The 21547-nt window shown below is 37.6% G+C and overlaps 1 protein-coding gene across 4 annotated transcripts in view; it reads left to right on the top strand.

Moving 5' to 3' along the window:
• The window catches only part of SMARCA2 (SWI/SNF related, matrix associated, actin dependent regulator of chromatin, subfamily a, member 2), a 115394-nt gene extending 95345 nt beyond the window's left edge, over positions 1-20049 (top strand). For 3 of the 4 annotated variants that reach the window (XM_065663726.1, XM_065663727.1, XM_065663729.1), the window contains 6 exons: positions 1337-1554; positions 11800-11905; positions 12742-12843; positions 17189-17321; positions 18342-18484; positions 19139-20049. In XM_065663726.1, the coding sequence (XP_065519798.1) occupies positions 1337-1554; positions 11800-11905; positions 12742-12843; positions 17189-17321; positions 18342-18484; positions 19139-19174 (738 nt within the window). In that variant the 3' untranslated portion in view covers positions 19175-20049. Of the gene's footprint in view, positions 1-1336; positions 1555-11799; positions 11906-12741; positions 12844-17188; positions 17322-18341; positions 18485-18771 lie in introns of all 4 variants that reach the window. The other variant, XM_065663728.1, reaches the window with a different exon arrangement.
• The last annotated feature ends 1498 nt before the right edge of the window (positions 20050-21547 follow it).

The following is a 21547-nucleotide window of genomic DNA, read 5'->3' as shown; positions in this document are numbered from 1 at the left end:
GAGGATGCATAGGAAACCGGTTTATAAATCCCACTGGTTTTAACATGCCAGGTTGTTTTGTGTTGTGCATGAGGTTTTGTTCACAAAATGTTTTTTCAAGAGACATTGTGCACAATTGAGAAAAATTATGTCTGGGCTGTAATCACTCTTTTTATATTGATTGTTATGCTCACATGATCATAAATATTAGCCATGTTTAGTGCTGTGGAGAAATGAAGGTAATTGCTTATGATTAGAGCTCTTTCAGCTACGAGAAAGGATTGATTAGCATTTGCATGTACTCAAGGCAATATTGAGAGGCAAAAGGGACAAATATCAACATCAGTTATGTTCTGAGAAAGCATTAATCAGAAAGCCTAGTTTTAAGATTTTTTTCCTTACTTTTGTATCTTTAATTTCAGTTCTCTTATGACCCGGTATTTCTGATTATTGTCTTTTATTGGCCAGCCCAAATCAAGAAAAGTTCAGCTTCTTGCTTTTTCACATAGATCTTGTAGTGTGTGAGCAGGTTCCCTTTATTCGTAGTTTGGCTTTTTGTAGCAATTTTTTTTATCCCTCTGCATAGTGCTGCTGGGTCTGGTTAAAAGCATACATTCAGGTAATTGAAATGAGTGTCCATTGTTCGTGACTGTGTGTGCAGTTTTGGTTTTTGTTTGCCTTTTTTTTTTTGCAGCCCATGTTATGAGTGCTTTTTATAGTAAAACACCGTACTGTCAGTGCTTCTGCCTATCTGTTGGTTACTATGCTGGTTACTATACCATTTTAGAAATGGTTTTAACCCTCAAGACAATCTGGAAGTTGCTTAAACTATTTGGAAAAGAAGAGTCGTTACTGCATAAAGTATCTGTGTGTTGTTTGTGTGCACGAAGAACTGTGTGTGATCTGCCTTTGGGAGCTGAGTGCCGTTTAGACTGTCCTGTTGGAAAACATGTGAGATCAAAGTCTGTTTTGCATGGAGCGACATAAGCCAGAACTGCTACTGACATGAACAAATGAACGTTTGTTGTACATTTACTGACATAGTACCACAGGCCATTATTGTGTGTGAAACTGATTTGGTGTGGAATTCAAGGTTCAGATAAACATTCATATATTTAGATGATAATGGGCTTCTCAGAACAATTTAAAATTTAGTGTCTCTGTGATTGCCAGTAACTCAGTTTCTTCTTGTACTCGTGTGTATAAACAAGCTCTCTTGTTTAGAAATAAGCTGAATATTTTTAATTGAATTATCTGCATCCTGTGGAGTTGGGGTTTTGTTTTTAATAGAGATTGTTATTTCCCTTTGTAATATCTCTTGTTTAAAAATCATACTTTTTGAATCCATGTTTGTCAGGCAATTGAAGACGGCAACTTGGAAGAAATGGAAGAGGAAGTCCGGCTTAAAAAAAGGAAGAGACGAAGAAATGTGGATAAAGATTCTGGAAAGGAGGAGGGAGAGAAAGCAAAGAAAAGAAGAGGGAGACCTCCTGCAGAGAAGCTGTCACCCAACCCACCCAAACTGACAAAACAAATGAATGCAATCATTGATACTGTGATAAACTACAAGGATAGGTGAGCTTGCAGATGGTCTCTGTTTCATGTGCTGTCTCCTTCTGATGACATTTCTCTGTACATTTTTTAATGGTTTCATTTTTGTTTTCAGTGGTTAGAAGGGTTTGCTGAGAGAGTATTTCTGAAAAGTAATTCCTCTTAGGGCCAGGTCCTGTAAGTCTTAATTTTTATAGAGGTTTTTTTAAAGATCCATCTGATAGGAAGTTGTTGAAACTCAAAACACAAAAAAGTAGTCACAGAGCTTCTGCTTAAAAATGGAGTCATTCTGCTCAGGAAGTGTACTTAAGAACATTTAATTTGAGTGTAATTTTTCTTCAGTTTAGTGGTGCAGTGTGTGTGAAGATTTATCTTTTCAAATACACAGCTACAGATTTATTAATGCAGGTTGACATGGGTCTCGCTATGACCGGAAAGACTGTCCAAAAAATACCAGACTCTTATCATGAGCCTCTGAGCTGCCAAAGTTAAAACTGAGCATAGTTAGTTGTCCAGAGCTGAGATGGAAGCCTGCTTGTCAAGAAATTCCTGGTTTTATCATGACAAAAGGCTGAACTTCTGGACCTTAGCAAAAATAGTGCTTCTAATGTGAATACTTCAGTTTTGCAGGTTTTCAAACTGAAAATCATCTATACTTCATGAGGAAGAAACTGAGGAATTAGTTAATAGCATCTTGAATCAGACTTGTTTGAGGAAATTATATTTTTTAACTCAACTTATATTTGCCAAAAATCAGGAAAGCCTTCTTGTGTACTTACCCCTTCTTTGCTGTACATTGAATAACTTAAATCATATAAAGAGAAATTACAAGCTAAATGAATATTAAGGGCATTCAGAGAGAATCAAAAAGTATTTGCATTAGGTGACCCACGCAGTTGTAACAGTATAATTCCTGCATTTAAACAGCTTTCAGTCTGTCACTTAAAATGGCAAGTTGCTCTCCTTACTTTTCTGCAACTACTGTTCTGGGTCTGCTTGTACAAGTTTAATTTAGGCTGTACGTGGCAAAGCACACAGAGCTGTGATGCCTGACTTTTTTGGCACACAGCTGTTGAAGCATTCTGTGATCTTTGGCCTCTCTATAGAGTACATCAAAAAGTTTATTGTATCAGAACAGGATTCACAGAAGTGGACATGATGAGCAAGGAACTGACTACAAATTCAGTGTATGCAGCTTGCTGTGAGTCTGGACTAACAATAGCTGAGAAGGAAACAGTGTTTAAGTTCACGTATTTCAGTTGGGGCTACAAGGAATCATCTCTTCATTTTGTATCCCCAGCTTTGAGATTTCTCCTGAAGCCAAGCATTTCTGATCATGTGCCTACTTCTCCTTTTTAAAATAGCAAGCAAAGTTACTTCTGCTAGTAGGTTTTAGCTACTGATAATTACTGGAGAAGTTGGAGGATTTTTGCCTGTCACTTGTGCCCCAGGAAGTTCATACCTAATCTGTGTCAAAGTTAGCAACTGTGCTATTACTTAATGACGAAGTATACTGTTGCCTCACCCGGGAGCCCACATTTGTGCAAGACAGAATTAGTTCCCACTCTAAGAAGTGTATGGAGCTCTATTCTGTCAGGAATTAACAATGACTGTTAAACTGAGCTCTTCAGTGTGATGAGCTATACAGAAGAGTTCCAAGTTTCTTTATTCTGATTTTTTTTTTTTTTTGTGAGCTTTCATCAAACCACCCAATCCTATGACAACTGGGATGTGACAGAATAGCAAATTTGGGCATCAGGAAACTTTAATATCATAAAAGCTATGGGGTTAAAGTTGTTTTGGAGTTTGATGAACATTTTGAATGATTTTCAGCTTTAGGATTAAGTGGGTTTTAGGCATTGGAACCCCTCAGCTTTGTTGGGGTTTCATGTTTGTTCAGCTCTGGGCTTTTGTGTGTGTAAAGACAATTGGGGCAAGTATAAAGGGACAGGTTTATTGAAAGAAAGTAGGCCACGAGCTTCATCTGGGGAAAAAAAAAAAAAAAGGTTTTTCATGTATTTGGTACTCGAATGCTTGAAATCATCTTTGTCATTAGCTTAGATTTTCAGTGCTAATGGGTATTTAATCTGTATTTTATGAAAGTCCAGAGGGCTGATCCAGACCACAGAGAGCTGATTTTGTCCCAAAAGGTGATCAGGGAATACCCATGCAAAATCTTACTGACTTTGTCTTGAGTTGCTTTGTTAAAACCAATTCTTAAATCTTTTGTAAGTTTTGTTGCAGTTAAAAAGCCAGCAGGCAAAAAGAAAATAAAACAAAAAAATTAATCAAGAGAATGCATTGTTAAAATTTTTCAAGAATCTCTGTGTGCTTTCTCTCATGCTTCCCCTGGCTTTGGAGAAACGCTCCTTGTAAATGCAGAATCACTTCTGTGCTCTGATTAAAACCTTTCTTTTTAAAAAAACATTTTTCCATAGCCCCCACAAAAATCTAGAGTTCCAGTTGGCTGCTTTTGTGTTTTGATTCCATATGATGTTGACACAGGAAAGGACTGGCCTTATATGCCTTCATTAGTGTCTTATATTTGACTTCCCTTGCAGGCATTCGGGGACTAGTACAATCCCTTCCTTATTTAAAAAGCATCCAACAAAATAGGCTGGGTTGCCTGTGTCTTGGAAAGCTAGAGGATACAGTAATACAAGGAATAAGCTCTAGTAAACTCAAGTTTGATCTACACAGTTATTGTATAAATGTCAAATAAGAATAAACAGACAAATTAGCAAAATTTGAGGTACATGTTCAGTGTAGAGACATGGAGCATATAATTCTTTGTAAAGGAAATTCAGAGGTAGGGCGGGGAGAAACTTGATGAAATTTAACAAAGGGCAAGTGTAGAGTCTTGCATCTGGGGAAGAACAACCCCATGTACCAGTACAGGTTGGGGGTTGACCTGCTGGAAAGTAGTGAAGGGGAAAGGGACCTGGGGGTCCTGGTGGATAGGAGGATGACCATTAGCCAGCAATGTGCTCTTGTGGCCAAGAAGGCAAATGGCATCTTAGGGTGCATTAGAAAGGGAGTGGTTAGTAGGTCAAGAGAGGTTCTCCTCCCCCTCTACTCAGCCTTGGTGAGGCCGCATCTGGAATATTGCATCCAGTTCTGGGCCCCTCTGTTCAAGAAGGACAGGGAATTGCTTGAAGGAGTCCAGCGCAGAGCCACAATGATTAGGGGAGTGGAACATCTCCCTTATGAGGAGAGGCTGAGGGAGCTGGGTCTCTTTTGCTTGGAGAAGAGGAGACTGAGGGGTGACCTCATCAATGTTTACAAATATGTGAAGGGTAGGTGTCAGGATGATGGAGCTAGGCTTTTTTCAGTGATATCCAGTGATAGGACAAGGGGCAATGGGTGTAAACTGGAGCATAGGAAGTTCCACGTTAACATCAGGAAGAACTTCTTCACTGTAAGAGTGACAGAGCACTGGAACAGGTTGCCCAGGGGGGTTGTGGAGTCTCCTACACTGGAGATATTCAAGGCCCGCCTGGACAAGTTCCTGTGTGATGTACTTACCCTGCTCTTGTGGGGGGGTTGGACTAGATGATCTTTTGAGGTCCCTTCCAACCCTTGGGATTCTGTGATTCTGTAACTACTTGCAAACACCAGTAAAGAACTCCATGCAGGACAGTGAAGATAGGATGAAGTCAAATTACTGTTTATTTCTGTCATATCCTCAGTGCAAATTCAAGCTTTTTCTTCAGATTTTCCTCTTTTATGCCATAGTGTATAGCAACTCTAGTATTTACTTTTTTCCCATCCCACATCTGAACATGGTACTGATTTTAATGCAACATTCCATTAACAATAAGTTTAATAATTCTTACAGAGCAATTTATAGCTACAAGCTATACAGAACCAAAGTTCTTCCTAGAGAACTAGGAACACACTAAAGGAGATAAACCTTCAGTGTTTATGCTGAAATTTGACTTGACTGGCAGCCTAACTGCATTAGTTTCTTGGAATTCTGGTACCTGAGGTGTTCCCCTTGAAATAAAGGATATAGTAAAAATGGAGAAAAGGACAGAGATATGAGGCACTGTGAAAATGTTCAACTGTTTGGATGCCTTTGGTGTGAGAGCAGTTGAGGTCCTTGTCAAGATGACAATACTTGCTTCTTGCAGGCTGCTCTGCTTCAGATGATAGTATTGGGTGATGTGCTTTGAGCTTTTCTTCATGTTGATAGACATTTCTTTATCATATCTTTGTGTTTATCTTTGTTAATCTTGAACCAAACAGCTGTACCTCAATTTGAAGAATTGTGGGATATGCACCTCAGATCATTATGAAGTAAAAATGCTTACTGAATTCAGTGCTATCTTCTTAAAACTGCACCTGTGCTCTTACTACTCAGCTTTAAGTATCATACTGTAAAACATTTTGCCAGCTGTAGATACAGAGCAGTACTGCAGATGCAGAGCCTTTTTTTTTCTACACTGCTTCACCACCATAGGTGAAGCTGAGTTAATCTAGGTTTCACCTGTAATGTCTTAGAAAGGAGAATAAATCTGTAATGAAGCAAAAGTAAGATTGAAAAGATGGTCAGAATCCTCTGGCATCGGATCACCTGACGGAGTGAGTAGATGTCTCTGCCCACCCATGGCAGGTCCCTTTGCAGCCTTGTACTTTGTTGTAATCTTGCAGTGTACAACAGCTGTTTACAAGACAGAAAGTTGAAATGCATCAGTCCAGCATTATTGTCACATTTTTTTTCCAGTTCTGATGCATTTAACTTGTCTTTCCTCCAAGATTAGGAATGCCCACAGAAATGGATAATCGCAGAATCATATGTTTAATATGTATGTTATGAGAAAGCAAAATGAGTTTGTATGTCAGTTTTGTTTGTTGCCATTTGGAAATGGTGGCAATTTTACTAGAGTTCGGTGTTCTTTTTGTAATAAGGAATTTGTATGCCAGATTTGAGCCCCAGCTATTGATTTTGCATCATGCACATGCAGACTTAGTCCCCCAAACTATCTTTGTTCTCTTTTGAAAGTTTTCCTTTGTGTCTTACTTTAGAGGAATACAAGCTGTAAGTGTAGCTTCCCTTCTCTGATTGTTAAAATTAAGTGGAGAAAAAGAATGATACTTCATACCTTGTAATCCTTCATCTTTCTTACAGTACACTGTCCTCTTTGGCATTATGTTGAGTTTGACTGTTCCTATCTAGGTGCCAGTTTGCTAGTTTGCATTACCTTTGTTTAGATAGCCACAACCAAGTTCAGGAGTCCCAAGATGCTGGTAGCTTTAGTATATACAGTGATTTTAATTTATGACCAGCTTTTCTCTGCTGTTTGTGAGACTTACAGTAAGGACACGCATGGTGTACCGGCGAACTTCACAAAGCCTCCTCCCCGTAGCATGTGGCCATTGACCACATTTTAATAAGCTGATAAGAAAATTAAGGTTGGGGTTGTTGTGCCCTGTCTGTGTTTCCTGCATAGCAAGAGACTTCCCCTCTCTGTGGTGCTTAATATTTTAATCACTCCAGCATTAAAGCCAAAATGTTTATATTTGTGGCCATAGTATTCTTACAGGACATAGCTGAATGAGAGAATTTCTTTTTTCTTTATATTAAATGGATTTTATTCAGACTGTTTCCCCATGTTTCTCAAATTGCCAGATTTTAGCTGTTGTAAAATGGTGAGTGATGTAATTAGCCATTGCTAATCTAACTAGTAATTAATTCTGCCAACTGGTACTCTTGAGTATTCAAATACGCAAAGCAAATAATTCTTATTTATAGCCAAACCAGAGTAATGGAATACACAGCCTTATGTCAAAACCAGGAATTATGTTTTTAAGTATTTTGACCCACTTCATTTCAGTGATAGGGACAGGTCCACCATGTATTACTGCAGTCAGTTCCAAAAAACAATAACTATTAAATACATTTAATGAAAATGAATCAACTCCCTACATAGCTGTGTTAGTGTTGGAAGTTGTTAAATACCAAGGAACCACCTTGCTCTGTGAGCTCTTCTAGTTCTCCTCCCACGCGTACGCCTTTGTTTAAGGAGCGTCCTTGTGAGTTATATTTGATTAGGAGTTGTAATTGCACACCAGGGTTCTGGTTGTGAGTGCTCTGACTAGGGCAGGACTCTCCATTCCACCCACTCTAAACTGAATTTCAGTATTTGTTAGAAGTGTGAAATTTGCCAGAAATGTGAGAACGTCTTGCAGTTTCAGCTTCATAGTTGTCTCTTGTCTTTGAATCCAAAGGAGAAAGGGTGTCGATAGCAGTAATGCTTTTGACCAGTCAGTGGCAACTTGCTTCTGGCCACATACTGCCAGGGAAAACAAACACAGGAGGACCCTTGTACAAATGAGGTCTAATTGTTCCTGCATTTAATTCCACTGAAGGTAATACTGATTAAATGGGTGGAAGTGTATGCTTGTATGCACCCTGTAAGCAGTTTGACAAAAATGACATAAAATCAGAAACATTGAGCACAAATACTTTTCTAAGCAAAAATGTCTTAAAAATCAGCTGTATTTTTGTATGACTATTAACTCACACAACATGCAAGAATTTTTCGTGTGTGCACGCCTAGGACTAGCATGTGGAGCTGATGCAGTAGCAATGAACTGTCACTCAGCGGTTCTTTCACAGTTGGCTCTCTTAATTTATTCTGGTCCTTCTTCCCTTCAGCACGTAGCCTCCTAGTTGCTAGGCAACCGTAAGTGATTTTTACTGCGCATGATTTTTATGTGGTAGTTGTTTTGGTTATTATTTTCTAATTACAAAAGTGGGGATGGGGATTAAAATCAGAGTTGCATTAATAATTGCCAAATTTCTCCTGTTGTATCCATGACACAACCATTTGAGATTATGTGGGAAAAGTTCACATTACAGTATAGATGCACATATACAAAGGGAGCAGAAGATAATATTTCTTTGTGAGAGGAGTTTCTATAAAAATGGTAGAACAGAATAAGCTGTTATTGATCTGAGTAGACAAAACCAGGCAGTAGTCTTCTGTCTGTTGAATATTTCATGCCCTTAATGCTTTTTCTTTCACAGCCTTAAATGATTCTTGGTAATTAATTGTTTCAAGCAAAAGCTTGAAGGTTTTCTATGACATTCTTAGTTTAAAAGAATCTGTGAACAAATCACAGTTGGCTAGATTTCTATCTTGAAAATAGGATATTGCTGTTTAATAATTTACTGCTGCTATATTTTTAATATAAAATGCGACCTGAGGGTGGGTGGTGTGTGAAAAATAAAGGGGAAAAAATTACATAGCCATTAGATAGAAAGCTCTATAATCATCAGGAGCTTTTTTAATAGGACAAATATGCTGAATATGTTTTAAAATTTGATCAAAATTAGAGTATTTTCTTTGTATTTAAATCATTCTGTTTGTTGTTAGGCTCTGAAGCATAGTTGAAGCAATACCATCAGCTGTGGTTTAGTAATTTTTCTCAAATAGATTCTTCCATTAAAGGAAAGCTGCTGAAATTTAAAACACAGCAGTGATATCTCAATCCTTCTGTATAGAAAATCCAAATTCATACTGCACACATTTTTGAAAGCAAGTTGTCACACTTTCCAAAGGATTAGCTTACATCTTAATCTTATGTCAGTATATTGCACAGATTTGTTAAAATAACCTAAGTTTGTAAAATCAAGCACACAGAACAATAGGATAAAACAAAAAAACAAACAAAAGTTAGAAACCTAACGCAATTCCCTCAGGAAGGTTTGTTACAGCATAGTGTGTAATTGCATGACAGGGTGCTACCTTGCTTTTTGTTGCTTTTCCAGAGGACCAGTGCCTTGCATGTGTACAAAGTGAATGCTGATCACATAATGAATGAATGGCTGAATTCCCCCTGGGCTTCTCTGTAATGCTCAGAAGGAGTCTTAATATTGTGTAGATACAGATTTTTTTTTCACATTTTATCCTTTCTTTGCAAATGAGAAATAAGGAGTACCCCTTTTGGACACTAGAGGTCTGATTCCGCAGAGTACTTAAGAGTTCTGTAGGTTCAGAACAAATTTAATTGATCTCAGTTTCAGCTGTGAGGGCTCAAAACTTCTTTGGATTAAAAAAAAAAAAGAAAGTAAAATACAGACCTAGATTTGAAAATAAGTAGAAACACATGTTGATTTAGTCGGTTGTGTAGTGTGTGCTTAATGGATTGCTTTTTGTTATGTTGCTTTCAGTTTGTCTTTGAGAGGACAGTCTGAGATGAAGACAAGTTCTGTCAGATGGCACGAAGTAGTCACTCACATAGATCATTAACAAGATTGGTGGGTTTAAATCCATAGTATGCACACCTCCCACTTTGACAGGGGAAGTATGAAAGTAATTAATCTATCTCTTTGGTGTGACTCAGTACCAAAGAAGATGGAAGGTGCAGTGGCCTGAGTTCCACAATTACTTGCTGGCATGAAAGAAATAGTAAGTCTTGGAATGACAATTATCCGGTCATTTTATGACTTCCTCTATTTCAGAAACACGGTGCTTCCCAAATAAATTGGATCTGTTGGGTGAAATCGATAGTAACTACCTCGAGTATGAGGTGCAGGTGGTCTTCAGGGTATCTAAGCCAACAGCTGGATGGAGTAGATCACTGTTCTCTGACAGAGATGTGCAGGGCTGTTTTTTCTCACCGTGCAGGGGCAACATGCACAAGTGTGTACATACATGTGCCGCAATCTTGCTGTAATCTAGGAGGCAGCCTGGCAGTTAACTGCTAAGCAGGCAAAGGGAATGGCTTCTGCTGCTGCAAGTCAGACAGAATTTGTCAGGACGAGACAGAGGCTTTTGGTTTCTAGGTTTGTGTTGGATGGAATAATACTCTAGCTGCCAGTTGGCACCCAGGGTGTTGGTTGGACAGCACTGATTAGCAAGCTGCAACCAGAAAGTTTACATTATTGTCCTCTGATGCAGGGCATATGAGGAACAGCAGTATCCCGGGACAAAACCGAAAACAGTAAGAAATCTTGGATTAGGTGATCAACAGCTACTTGAAAATGTAGGAAATGAGGAAATTCTGTTTATTCTTATTCATTGGTTCAGGTCCATAAGAAGAATAGTATCTGCTCAAACTCTGATGCTGTATCAGACATCAAGAAATGCTTAACATATAGTAGGTACTCATGACATAAAAGGCAGAGCAGTTCTGTGCTTTTTGTCATCCTTACCCTCCATGACAGAACTGCCTCAGTTAACCTTCGATTTAGTATTAGTTTAATGTGTCTGATAAGATCGCACATTACTGTGGGGGGTTACAGCATGGGACAAGCTCAGGTGGAGACCAGGAAGTTACCATCTGAAGATGCAAATGAGAAAATGGGGAAACAGAGAAAGCTTTTTTGAGTATCTGTGGGAACAGGAATCACGTGAATGTGGGCTGGGAACTGGTTGTGAATGCTATGTGTCGTGAATTAGTTCTTCTCAGCAGAGCATTTTTCTGCTACTTTGTGAAAAAAATTACATACACGTAAGATAAAAAAAGAAAACCTGTAAGTGCCATCAACACATTGCCTCTCCAGTTGACTTATAGCCATGTATTATTTGGGAAGCCACAAATAAGAAGATTTAAAGAAAAAAAAAAGAAGCAAACCTCAATTTGGAACTGTAGAAACAGCTGTAAGGGATGAACAATGGGAAATCTGGAAATCTTAGAAATTCTGAACACCTGTAAGTGATAGGCAATGTTCCTAGAGTATGAAGGGCTTTTAGATAACCCATCACTTTATTTCAGATGACTGGAAAAGTACAAATGGCAGTATGATTTTCAATACAGTTACAGTGATCTTTGCGGAAACCCAGCAGTCATTAATGAAAGTTACTTTTTTTTGTTGTTGTTCTTGTGGTAACATCTGGTTAAGTTTGATAGCAATCAGGGTCTGGTATAGTGGAAATCAGTAAGAACAAATGGTTTGCTATGACAGAAAAGTACAAAACAACTACAAAATGACCAGGAAGGTAAACTTACAGTGACAGGAGGGATACTTGCTAAAAATTAGCCGAGACTCAAACAAACTGAAAAATGCAAGACTGTGAACTACTATGGAATTCGGATTCAAGTCCTGATCCTGCTTATATAAAGCCTTCTACACATAGGATCCTATGATGGTGATAAATTAGAGCTACAGCACAAAGGGTATTAATTAAAAAATCAGAGCAAGGTTCCATTTCTGATTTTCTGAAAGATTTTTTTTTCATATGATTAGATTGTATGTGTGTGTGTTTTGTGAGAAACTTCTAGTAATTCTTTACATTATGGGTTTGTTTGTATCAACAGTTCAGGACGGCAGCTAAGTGAAGTCTTCATTCAGCTCCCTTCTAGGAAAGAACTACCAGAGTATTATGAATTGATTAGGAAACCAGTCGACTTCAAAAAAATAAAGGTAAACTTTTTTGGAAATGGAGATTCCTCCATTTCTGTGTTATATAAAAGGGTGACTATAAAGTTGCATTAAAACTACAAGAATGTGAATATTGCATTTACCTGTATTTGTGGCTTAGATTTTAAACATTGTAACAAACCTTGTTAGGAATTTTATTTAGTGTATATTGCAGTATATTACTATAATTTCAAAGTCAAATTAAAATGAAGCCGTGTGACGTGAATGACACTCCAGAGATGGCATCTCAGTGTCTTTTTTGCAAAGACCTAATTGCAAATCTGTATAAGCACATCTTTGATAAAAACACACAGTTTGAAAAGTTTTAATGGTTCTAGGGGAATTTAGTCACCCCTAAATTAGCATCACGTCTTGGAACAGCTAAGTCAGATCCAAATACAGTTTGTCAGATTGGATTTATGCAACTTGTTGCATATTCGGTAGTGTCTTAACTCTCAGATACTGATTCATGTCACAGCTTATTTTCTTTCTGTGCTAAAAAGAAGAAACTGTAACTCCATATACCACAAGAGCTCCATTTCTGTTGCTTCTGTACCTTCCAGTTCATGCAGCAATTGCTTAGTTTTTTACTCTATTATCCTGGTGTATTTTCTTGAGTAGTATATTAACAATACATTTTAAGACTTTATTTTTTTGTTTTTAAACAGATACTTGTCTTGATGCTTGGGTTTTTGTTTTGGTTTGCTTTGATGGTTTTTTTTTTTTTTTTAAGAGAAAGCTTTTAATATGTTGAAATCAAATACTAATTTAGTATTCTGGATGTTGTTTTTCTTTCTGCACTGCCCATCCATACTTCATTTCCTTCACAAATGCAACAGGAAAGAATTCGCAATCATAAATATCGAAGTCTTGGAGACTTGGAGAAAGATGTCATGTTGCTGTGCCACAATGCTCAGACATTCAATTTGGAGGGATCGCAGGTCTGAATGAACCACTTTGTGTTAAACATACAGGTTTTCCCTACCTAATGTTTTCAGTGCTTGTGGATTTTTATATTCTATATCTAAATCCTGTGGTTTAATTCTTATTTTGAGTAGAGAAAAATGACCAGATTCCTAAAATCATCCAGAATTCACTTGACACAGCTGCAGTTTGTGCATGCAGTAAAAATTACTTGATTGTGATTGAGAGATCTTTTTTTTTTTTTTTTCCGATCTGTGTCGTTGCAGCTGCTGTTAAGACTGTTTAAATCTATGGTAAAAGGCTGTGTGTGTAGAGGTGTTAATTTTAAGAGACAGTAGTAATAAACCCCAGATGAGAGGTTTAGGAGGTGAGATATCTCGTCTCAAACAGATGTGTTACAGAAAGAATGTACTTAGTGCTGTGAATTCGGAACAGGTCACTAGCAGAAAAGGAAGGACTGACTACAAAATCTGGATGACAGATAAGAAAGCTGTCACAATACCATGAAACATGGTCTTGGATGATTGTTTTCATAGATGAAGTCCAAATCGTGTGATGCAAACACAATATTAAATTGAAATAGAGAACATGAAGTCACCTCCTGTAATGTGTAAGAGGAAGAATTTGTGTTAGAAGAAGCCTAAGTAAAAAAGCCGAAGACTGATGCTGCCAATACTAATGCATAATTCAAATTCCTAAACATGACTGATGACCCTAAGCTGACCTGGAGAGTTTATATTAAAATTAAAGAATTAAAAATTAAAATGAGAATGCAATTAATTATGGAGGATTCTTAAATACAGCTCATCATTTTGTGATTATTTTTGCTATCTGGAGACATAAAATGTTTTCTGCAATATATGCAGTATTTTTACTGTCTTCAGTTATATGGAAACAACCACATCAGCTAAAAATATATTTTAATATGGAGATTAATAATGGTAGGAAGTGTGCAACAAAAAATTTGCTACCTGTCCAAGTGTAAGCTGCAGTTTACTGCTTAGTCCCATGGCAGTAAAACAGATATAAATATCTAATGATAATCACTTAATAAAAAAAAATGGAGAAGGAAAGATGATACTACCAAAACCTGTCACTGAGACTTTAGAGAATGGTAAAAGTTGGTAGAGGAGGTAAAAATCAAAGTAGTAGCTAAATAGGAATAATAATGAAATTAGTCTCATGAGAACGACTCAAGTTGCTAATGGGAAACTGGACTCCTGTTAAGCAGAGGTGGTAGAATTGACAGGAATAATCCTGAGTGGGTAGAAACATTGAGTAGATACTGCTGTTCTGTTTGGAAATAATCAAATTTATATGAGAGTGTTGCAGTATTATTTTCTGTTCCAGTGTACGAACATTAATTACCAGAACTAGCATTACTTATTTATAGTTTGAAGCCCAGATAACTTGTAAGTATCATTTTTAGGTTTATTTCTAGTAAGTTCTCATACCATTCGTGTTCCAGAGAATTGTGGGACACTTCTGCAGCAGTCCAGTATTTAAGGCTACTTCATGTACTTTGCAATAGTTTGTGTCCAGCTTTCCTCTGATATACCAGTTCACTTCAGTAAACTAGATTATTTGCATGCACACCCAAAACCAGCAGGCTAATTCAGGTACTTGTTTAAGTACACAGTGACTTCAAGTAAAACTTGAGTTGTTCTACTAGTATGATGCATGCTGCTTTTCTTTGGCACAGAGCAGTTCCATCTGAGCTGGAAATTTATGAGGGTTTCAGGGAGAGAGGATGCCTTTTGAGGATTTTGTCCTCAGTGCAACCTCAGTGATCTGATACATTCTTCATATTGTAATGGTCAAATGAAACACAAGACATGTAAGGGGTTAAAAATATTACATGTATTGAAACAGAAGATTTGTTATTCAGGCTGTCATTTGTAATGAAGTTCTGTTGTCATTTCTTCTCCCATTTAACTGTCATTGCTACTTATTTTTTTGAAACCTGCTTGAACTGGATTTCAGTCAAAATAAGAAAACTTTTATTTGCTTAGCTTTTCCTGAAGCAGTGCAAGGTTTTTTCTGGATCATAATAGATACTGAATATTACAAACAATTCCACATTAAGTTTAAATAATTCTTAAAACCTCTTTATTTCCCTAGGAGATCCTATTTAAAAGTCTAGGTCACAGTGATACTTCAAATATGTAGTGACCGGCATTAAAAAATGAAATGTCGTATGTGTCCTTAATTCTTTTTGCCTTAGAAAAGTGTTTGTTCTGGGAAAGGACAGAAAGGTTAGCTGAAAGAGCCATTCCTAAGAGCAGTGGAATATGTTAAGCCTGTGTGTAAGAAAAATAAATGGTCCTCATGAGGAACTGAGAGGCTTCTATCAATAGCTGACTTGAAAAGAAGTGGGCATAAGAAAAAATCAATAATCACTTGACTTAGAGGAAGGAAGCTGTAGGGTCTCACAGCCCACTAATGTCGTAAGACAATAGGAGAAAAAACTTTTCAAAACATTCATGATCATATATGTCAAGAAATTTTATCATGGTCAAGAGCATTCAAACATCTTGCAAGAAAATGTACAGCAGTACTTACAGAATGGGGAAAAACCTGCAGTGAGACATGGTGGTCAAGTGAAGGGAGATTGCATATTTCATGTGAAGTATTAAAAAAAAAAAGTTTTATCTAATTAATTTTGTTGAACCTGCCGAGTATTAGAGCAGTTTTAACATACAGATTATATAATGGCTGCCAAAAAACTTCAATTATCTTTCTCAAAAATACCCAATGTCCTTTTATACAAGCAAGTATGTAATATAGCCAAAGGAATAGTATTAAAGCCAAGGTGGTTCAGGTGATGGTGGTCATGAAGTCCAGCAAGGCCAAGTGCAAGATCCTTCATATGGTTCAGGGCAGTCCCAAGCACAGCTAAAGGCTGGGTGGAAAATGGATTGAGAGAAGCTCTGAGGAGAAGGGCTGCTGGAGGTGTTGGTGGATGAGATTGCATCAAAAGGAGTGTGACCAGCAGGTCAAGGGAGGGGATTCTACCCCTCTACCCTGCTCTCATGAGACCCCACCTGCAGTTCTCTGTCCAGCTCTGGTGTCCCCTACACAAGAAGGGTGTGAAGATACTCGAGTGAGTACAGAAGAGACCACAAAGATACTCAAAGGACTGGAGCACTTCTGCTGTGAAGACAGGCTGAGAGTTGGGCTTCATCCTGGAGGAGAGAAGGCTCTTGGGGAGACCTTGGAGCAGCTTCCAGTGCCTAAAGGGAGCCTACAAGAAACCTATAGAGGGACTTTTTACAAGGACATGTAGTGACAGGAAAAGCGAGAATGGCTTAAAACTGAAAGAGATTTAGGTTAGGTATTAGGAAAGAATTCTTCACTGAGAGGATGGTGAGACACTGGCACAGGTTGCCCAGAGAAGCTGTGGCTCCCCCGTCCCTGGAAGTGTTTAAGACCAGGCTGGATGGGGCTTGGAGCAACCTGGTCTAGTGGAAGGTGTCCCTGCCTGTAGCAGGAGGTTGGAACTGGATGAGCTTTAAGGTCCCTTCCAGTCCAAACCATTCTGTGATTCCATGACTCTATACACTTCTATTAACTGTTCTTAATTGTTCAGTGCTAAATTGTCCAGGGCTTGGCTCCTGACATTTTACACAACGAAATGTGCAAGCTCATTTGTTAAGGTGATTACGAAGGACCATATACTCAGCAAGGCAACAAGATTTTAGCATGTTAATCCGTGAAGTGTGTTACAGGTCTAATGTAGTCCTCTCACCATTGAGAGTCCCTTCCTGCTTGAGTTTAAAGAGAAGATCTGAGGTACCAGAGATATGTGGCAAGCTACAGAATGTTTGAAAACAGGTGCTAAAAATAGAACAAGTACTTTGTCTATGTGAGAGAAGGAAGGATTGAACTGCTTGGGATAAATTATTTTCCTTGTGGCCACTTCAGATTTCAGAAAATAACTATGGATAATTAGCGACTGTCATCGACGGTATCACTAGACTGTGACCCATTTTTAAATTAAGGTGCTTTCTGGTGAAGTCTGTTGCTTTGGCAGTTTTTAAAAGCTGTGATGATCTAATGAAAACACACAATCGTTCCTGTGGTAGTAAAAATTATCATAAAAACACTCTTAACTGGACATTTTATATGTAATACATTTTAAAAGCTGAATTTTTTGTGCTCTCTGTTGACAAATTTCTTAATTTAAAACATGAAAATTTAACGTTGGCATTTCTTGTAAAATTGATGCAACAAGCATTGTTACTCAGTATTTGAAAAGGCCGCATACTCTGTGGGTTTGCATTGGAAATGAAGGTCCGTGCTGTAAATTTTTGATACTTCTTGACTTTACAGTTCTGACATAGGTTTGTATTCATACCATAGATCTATGAGGATTCTATTGTTCTTCAGTCTGTGTTCAAAAGTGCACGACAGAAGATTGCCAAAGAAGAAGAAAGCGAGGATGAAAGTAACGATGATGAAGAAGAAGAAGAAGAAGAAGAATCAGAATCAGAATGTGAGTCCCCTCCTCAGTACTGAAATAAGAGTACATCTAGGGACGGAAGGCAAGGTTTTCCACAGTTTCTGCATGGAGACTGATATAAGGTTCTATTTCCTGTTGGCAAGAGTAACTTACTAAGTTTGCTACTTCGGGTGGTAACAGTCAGCTTAAGTCTTTTGGCTGTATGTTCCGCCTATACCCCTTAGAGTACAGTAAACTATTTTTAAGCCAGAAACACGGAGATGCTTTGTAGAAATATATGTCTTGTTCATGTTATTTGTAAATAGAAGTTCCTGGAAAAGCTAGAAACAGTCTTTATCCATCGTTCATCATTCCATGCTCATCGTTCAGGCATGGTGTGACATACAAAACTCACTAACTGGTTAAGAACCAGAAGACGTTGCAAATGTTCTTCAGTTTGACAAGGCCTAGTTGAAACTCGTATTGTTTCAGAAGCAGGAGGTGACACTCTGTCAGTCACTGGAGACTTAGAAACATGATACAATGGAAAATGAGAGATCCCTTTATTCCCTTTTCTGCCACCCAGTAGATCTGCCCATTAGTCCAGCTACCATAGCTGTCTGATTACAGAAACTGTAATATTTGGCCCTGAGCTCCCCTTCCAAATATGTCACACAGGTCTACGAAGCATGCAACTCATGATTTTCCAATCAGTCACCTCCACATAGCACTTCTGTAATTTAAATAAAATGTCTGTTTGTACAAAAGATAAATATTTCTATGTGCAAGGAAGAAAATATTTTTAGATGTGTATCTTCTCGCAGGACCTGTAGACACTGCATTCTGAGAATGAAAAGAATGCACATGGTCAACTTATTCTTTATAGTTTGATACAGATGATTTTTAAAACTGTACAGAAGTAGAGAAATAATATCAAATACCTCTTCTTCATTGTTCCAGAGTGCAGTTAAAGGACAGAGGGAAGTATCAGGCTGCTACCAGGAGTGAATTTCTGTAAACAGAGACAGTATTTAAAAGTGAAAAGTTAAATGTAGTCTTTTAAAATATTTGCAGCAAAATCCGTGAAAGTCAAAATCAAGTTAAATAAGAAGGAGGAAAAAACTCGGGAGAAGGGAAAAGGCAAGAAGAGGCAAAGCCGAGCAAAAGCCAAGCCTGTTGTGAGTGATGATGATAGTGATGAGGATCAAGATGAAAATGTAAGTTTTGATCACTGAGAGTGTGGAAGTGGTTACAGTGATTGTGTCTTTACCCTGTCCCGCTTGCTGTAAGAGTTCTCAACTATTCATGCTTAAGCAAATGTTTAATCGTAGTGATCATCGTGAGAAAATTAGGTAGGGGTGTTAACTGTACCTGGGTGTGCTTATGAGATCTGGTCAAAATGCTGAAAGACAAGAAGTCAAAGAAATTCAGAGCTCATTTCTTGGAGCTGATCTACTTTTCATTGAATCTTTAAACCTCACGGTCTGTTTGCTTTTGTCCACAGATGAAAAACTGATGGCTTGACATTTTTTTTTTTCCTTTGGTGGGTGCTTCTACTATTGCAACAAATGAAAACAGAGCTCTTCCAAGTTGTTAAATGTCTGCATAGAAAGAAAGATCTGGTGTTTCCTGACTCTGTGTCTTCCCTTCTCTAAAGAAGTCGACAGCAATTTAATGAAATGTCATGAAAAAGAAATGTTATATAACATCATACTTTTCTTAAGGCTATCTTGATTTGACAGTTTAATTGTAATTTTTCTTCCTGTTACTTTCTTTTTTTCTTTCTTTTTTTCATTTTTTTCCTTCTTTAACAAATTCCACAGCATAGCTGGCAAAGAATTTCTGACTTGTCTTGTGTCTCTTACCTCTAGGACCAGTCGGAAGCAAGCGGAAGTGATGATGAGTGATCCATAGGGTTTATTTTCTTGGCAGAACTGACCCCTTCCCCTTCTCTTCTCCCTTCTCCTATTTTACACCCAGTGAATACATTTTGTCAAATAGACATTGGGTTGTTTCTGTATCCTTACTCTCTATAAATTAGCTTTAGGATAGTGCCAGACAAACATATGATATCATGGTGTAAAAAAGCAAAAAATGTAACATACTGTGACCAAATGGGCCGTAAAAGATTTAAGAACAAAACAACAGCAAAAAAGCTTTTGATGGAAAATGTGGGTTGATAGTATATTTCTATGGGCTGGTTTTAACTTGGTAATGGTTTGATTGTGCCTGGTTTTATCATTTGATAGAATGTTTTTCAGTGGCATCAGAGAGAAAAAAAAAAAAAGTCTTTTGTAGCATTGATAACCAGGAAAAGCCATTAAAAGCCACTGGTTATTTTATTTTTCATCAGGCAGTTTTCAAAGTTCTTATTTGTTCTGTATTGGATTTTTACACTGTGGTACATATATGCAACTTTGTTTAATAGCTTATAAATGTACAGTAGTTAGCCTTCATCCACTTTGTCCCATATGCATTTTTACACTTTACGCTTGATGATCTTCAGAAAAATGCTTTTTGAATTGTATCAAAATTATGTCTACTGTAAACTTTGCTTAACTTTTTCTCCTTGATTAAAAAAAGTTGGGTTAAAAAAATGCTATTGAATATTGCAATCTATATAGTGTAATGGATGGCTTCTTTCATCAGACTGATCTTCTATGTTACCAATGTGGATTATCACCTTTCCCTAAAGTGTACTTAATCTTTGCTTTCTTTGCACAATGTCTTTGGTTGCAAGTCATAAGCCTGAGGCAAATAAAATTCCAGTAATTTTGAAGAATGTGGTGTTGGTGATTTCCTAATAAAGAGATAATTTGTTTCTGTAGTTGCGGTCTAGTGTTAGGAGTTCACAAAAATCTTTTTATAGTAAGGATGACAGGGCAGGAATGTCTCCTGTAGAGAGGTCCACTGTGGTCTGTCCTGATTGTAAAGTAACTCGTTCAAATAGCATAGACATATTTGCAGAGACAAGAGAAGAGACGTACTACATGTTAAAATAAGAACAGTAAAATGGAAGTAGTAAAATAATACCTTGAAGTAAATGTGTAGTTCATTACGTAATTACAATAGAAGTGATTAAGCAATAAAATAAACATTTCTTTTTCTTTCAGGAAATGTATGTCCGTAGGCCTCAGTGGGCATGAATACAATTACTTATGGAGGCAGTCAGCCCACCTATAAGTCAGTTTATTTTAAGTATTATCTTGAGGTATCAGGGTTGTGATGCACTAAGATGTGGTAGTGTAAACATTTGAACTACATATCTACAGTTAATGTTGCTACTCCAAAAAATTAGAACTTCTTAGATCTGAGCATATATTGAGTGGAAAACACGGAAGCTTAGGATCTGATTTATAAACAGAGCATTTCCTTGTTATCTGAACAGTGTATTTCTCTGTATGTGTCTTCATCACAGTTAGTATCTGAAGGGAGGGTGCAGACAAGGCAGAGCCAGGTTCTTTTTGCTGGTGCCCAGTGACAGGATGAGAGTCAGTGGGCACAGACTGAAACACGAGGTTCCCTGCGAACATGAGGGAACTTCTTTCTGTGGGGGTGACTGAGCCCTGGCACAGGTTGCCCAAAAAGGTTTTGGAGTCTTTCTTCTTGGAGATACTCAGAATCCATCTGGACATGGTCCTGGGCAGCTGACTCTGGGTGTCCCTCTTTGTGCAGAGGGGTTGGACAAAGTCACCTACAGAGGTCCCTTCCAACCAACCATTCTATGATTCTGTAATATGGGATAGTTTATTTTGCAGAAGCCATTCTGTCTTCAGTGAGTTTCATAAGACCATATGTAAGTGTTATTTTTTCACTGCAATTTGAAATAAGTCTACCAACTCATTATGCATGACAAGAAACACTGAGCAGTAGGCTTCAGTCACTGCTGACCTAGGCTGGATTTAAACTGGCAGTTTAGATGTAAAAGGCACAGTATCATATTACCAATCCCCAGAGTCCCTGATGACTTTGCAGTGACCCAGTTTGATTTATTTTTCAAGAACTCATTATTTACAGATGAGTGTTCACCTGGAGAGTAAAAATGAACTAAGAAGACCGAACATTTCTGTTAAAAATTAAAGATGACTCTTTTTTAGTCAGTAACTGTAAGCCATATGAGTATATTGTTTTGAATGATGGAAAACATTCAAATTCTTAGCTGCAGGTTTTGTTTTATCAGATCTAAGTAATTTCAAAATATTTTAATTTCCCTTTGAGTTTCAAGAATAAATGCAATTATCATTAGATTAAAATTGCTTTATGACTGCCAGTTCATGCCT

Source organism: Lathamus discolor, chromosome Z (assembly GCF_037157495.1).
Source record: "Lathamus discolor isolate bLatDis1 chromosome Z, bLatDis1.hap1, whole genome shotgun sequence".
Taxonomy (NCBI): Eukaryota; Metazoa; Chordata; class Aves; order Psittaciformes; family Psittacidae; genus Lathamus; species Lathamus discolor.
Note: the sequence above shows the minus strand (reverse complement) of the source record. Positions and strands in the feature narration are given on the sequence as shown.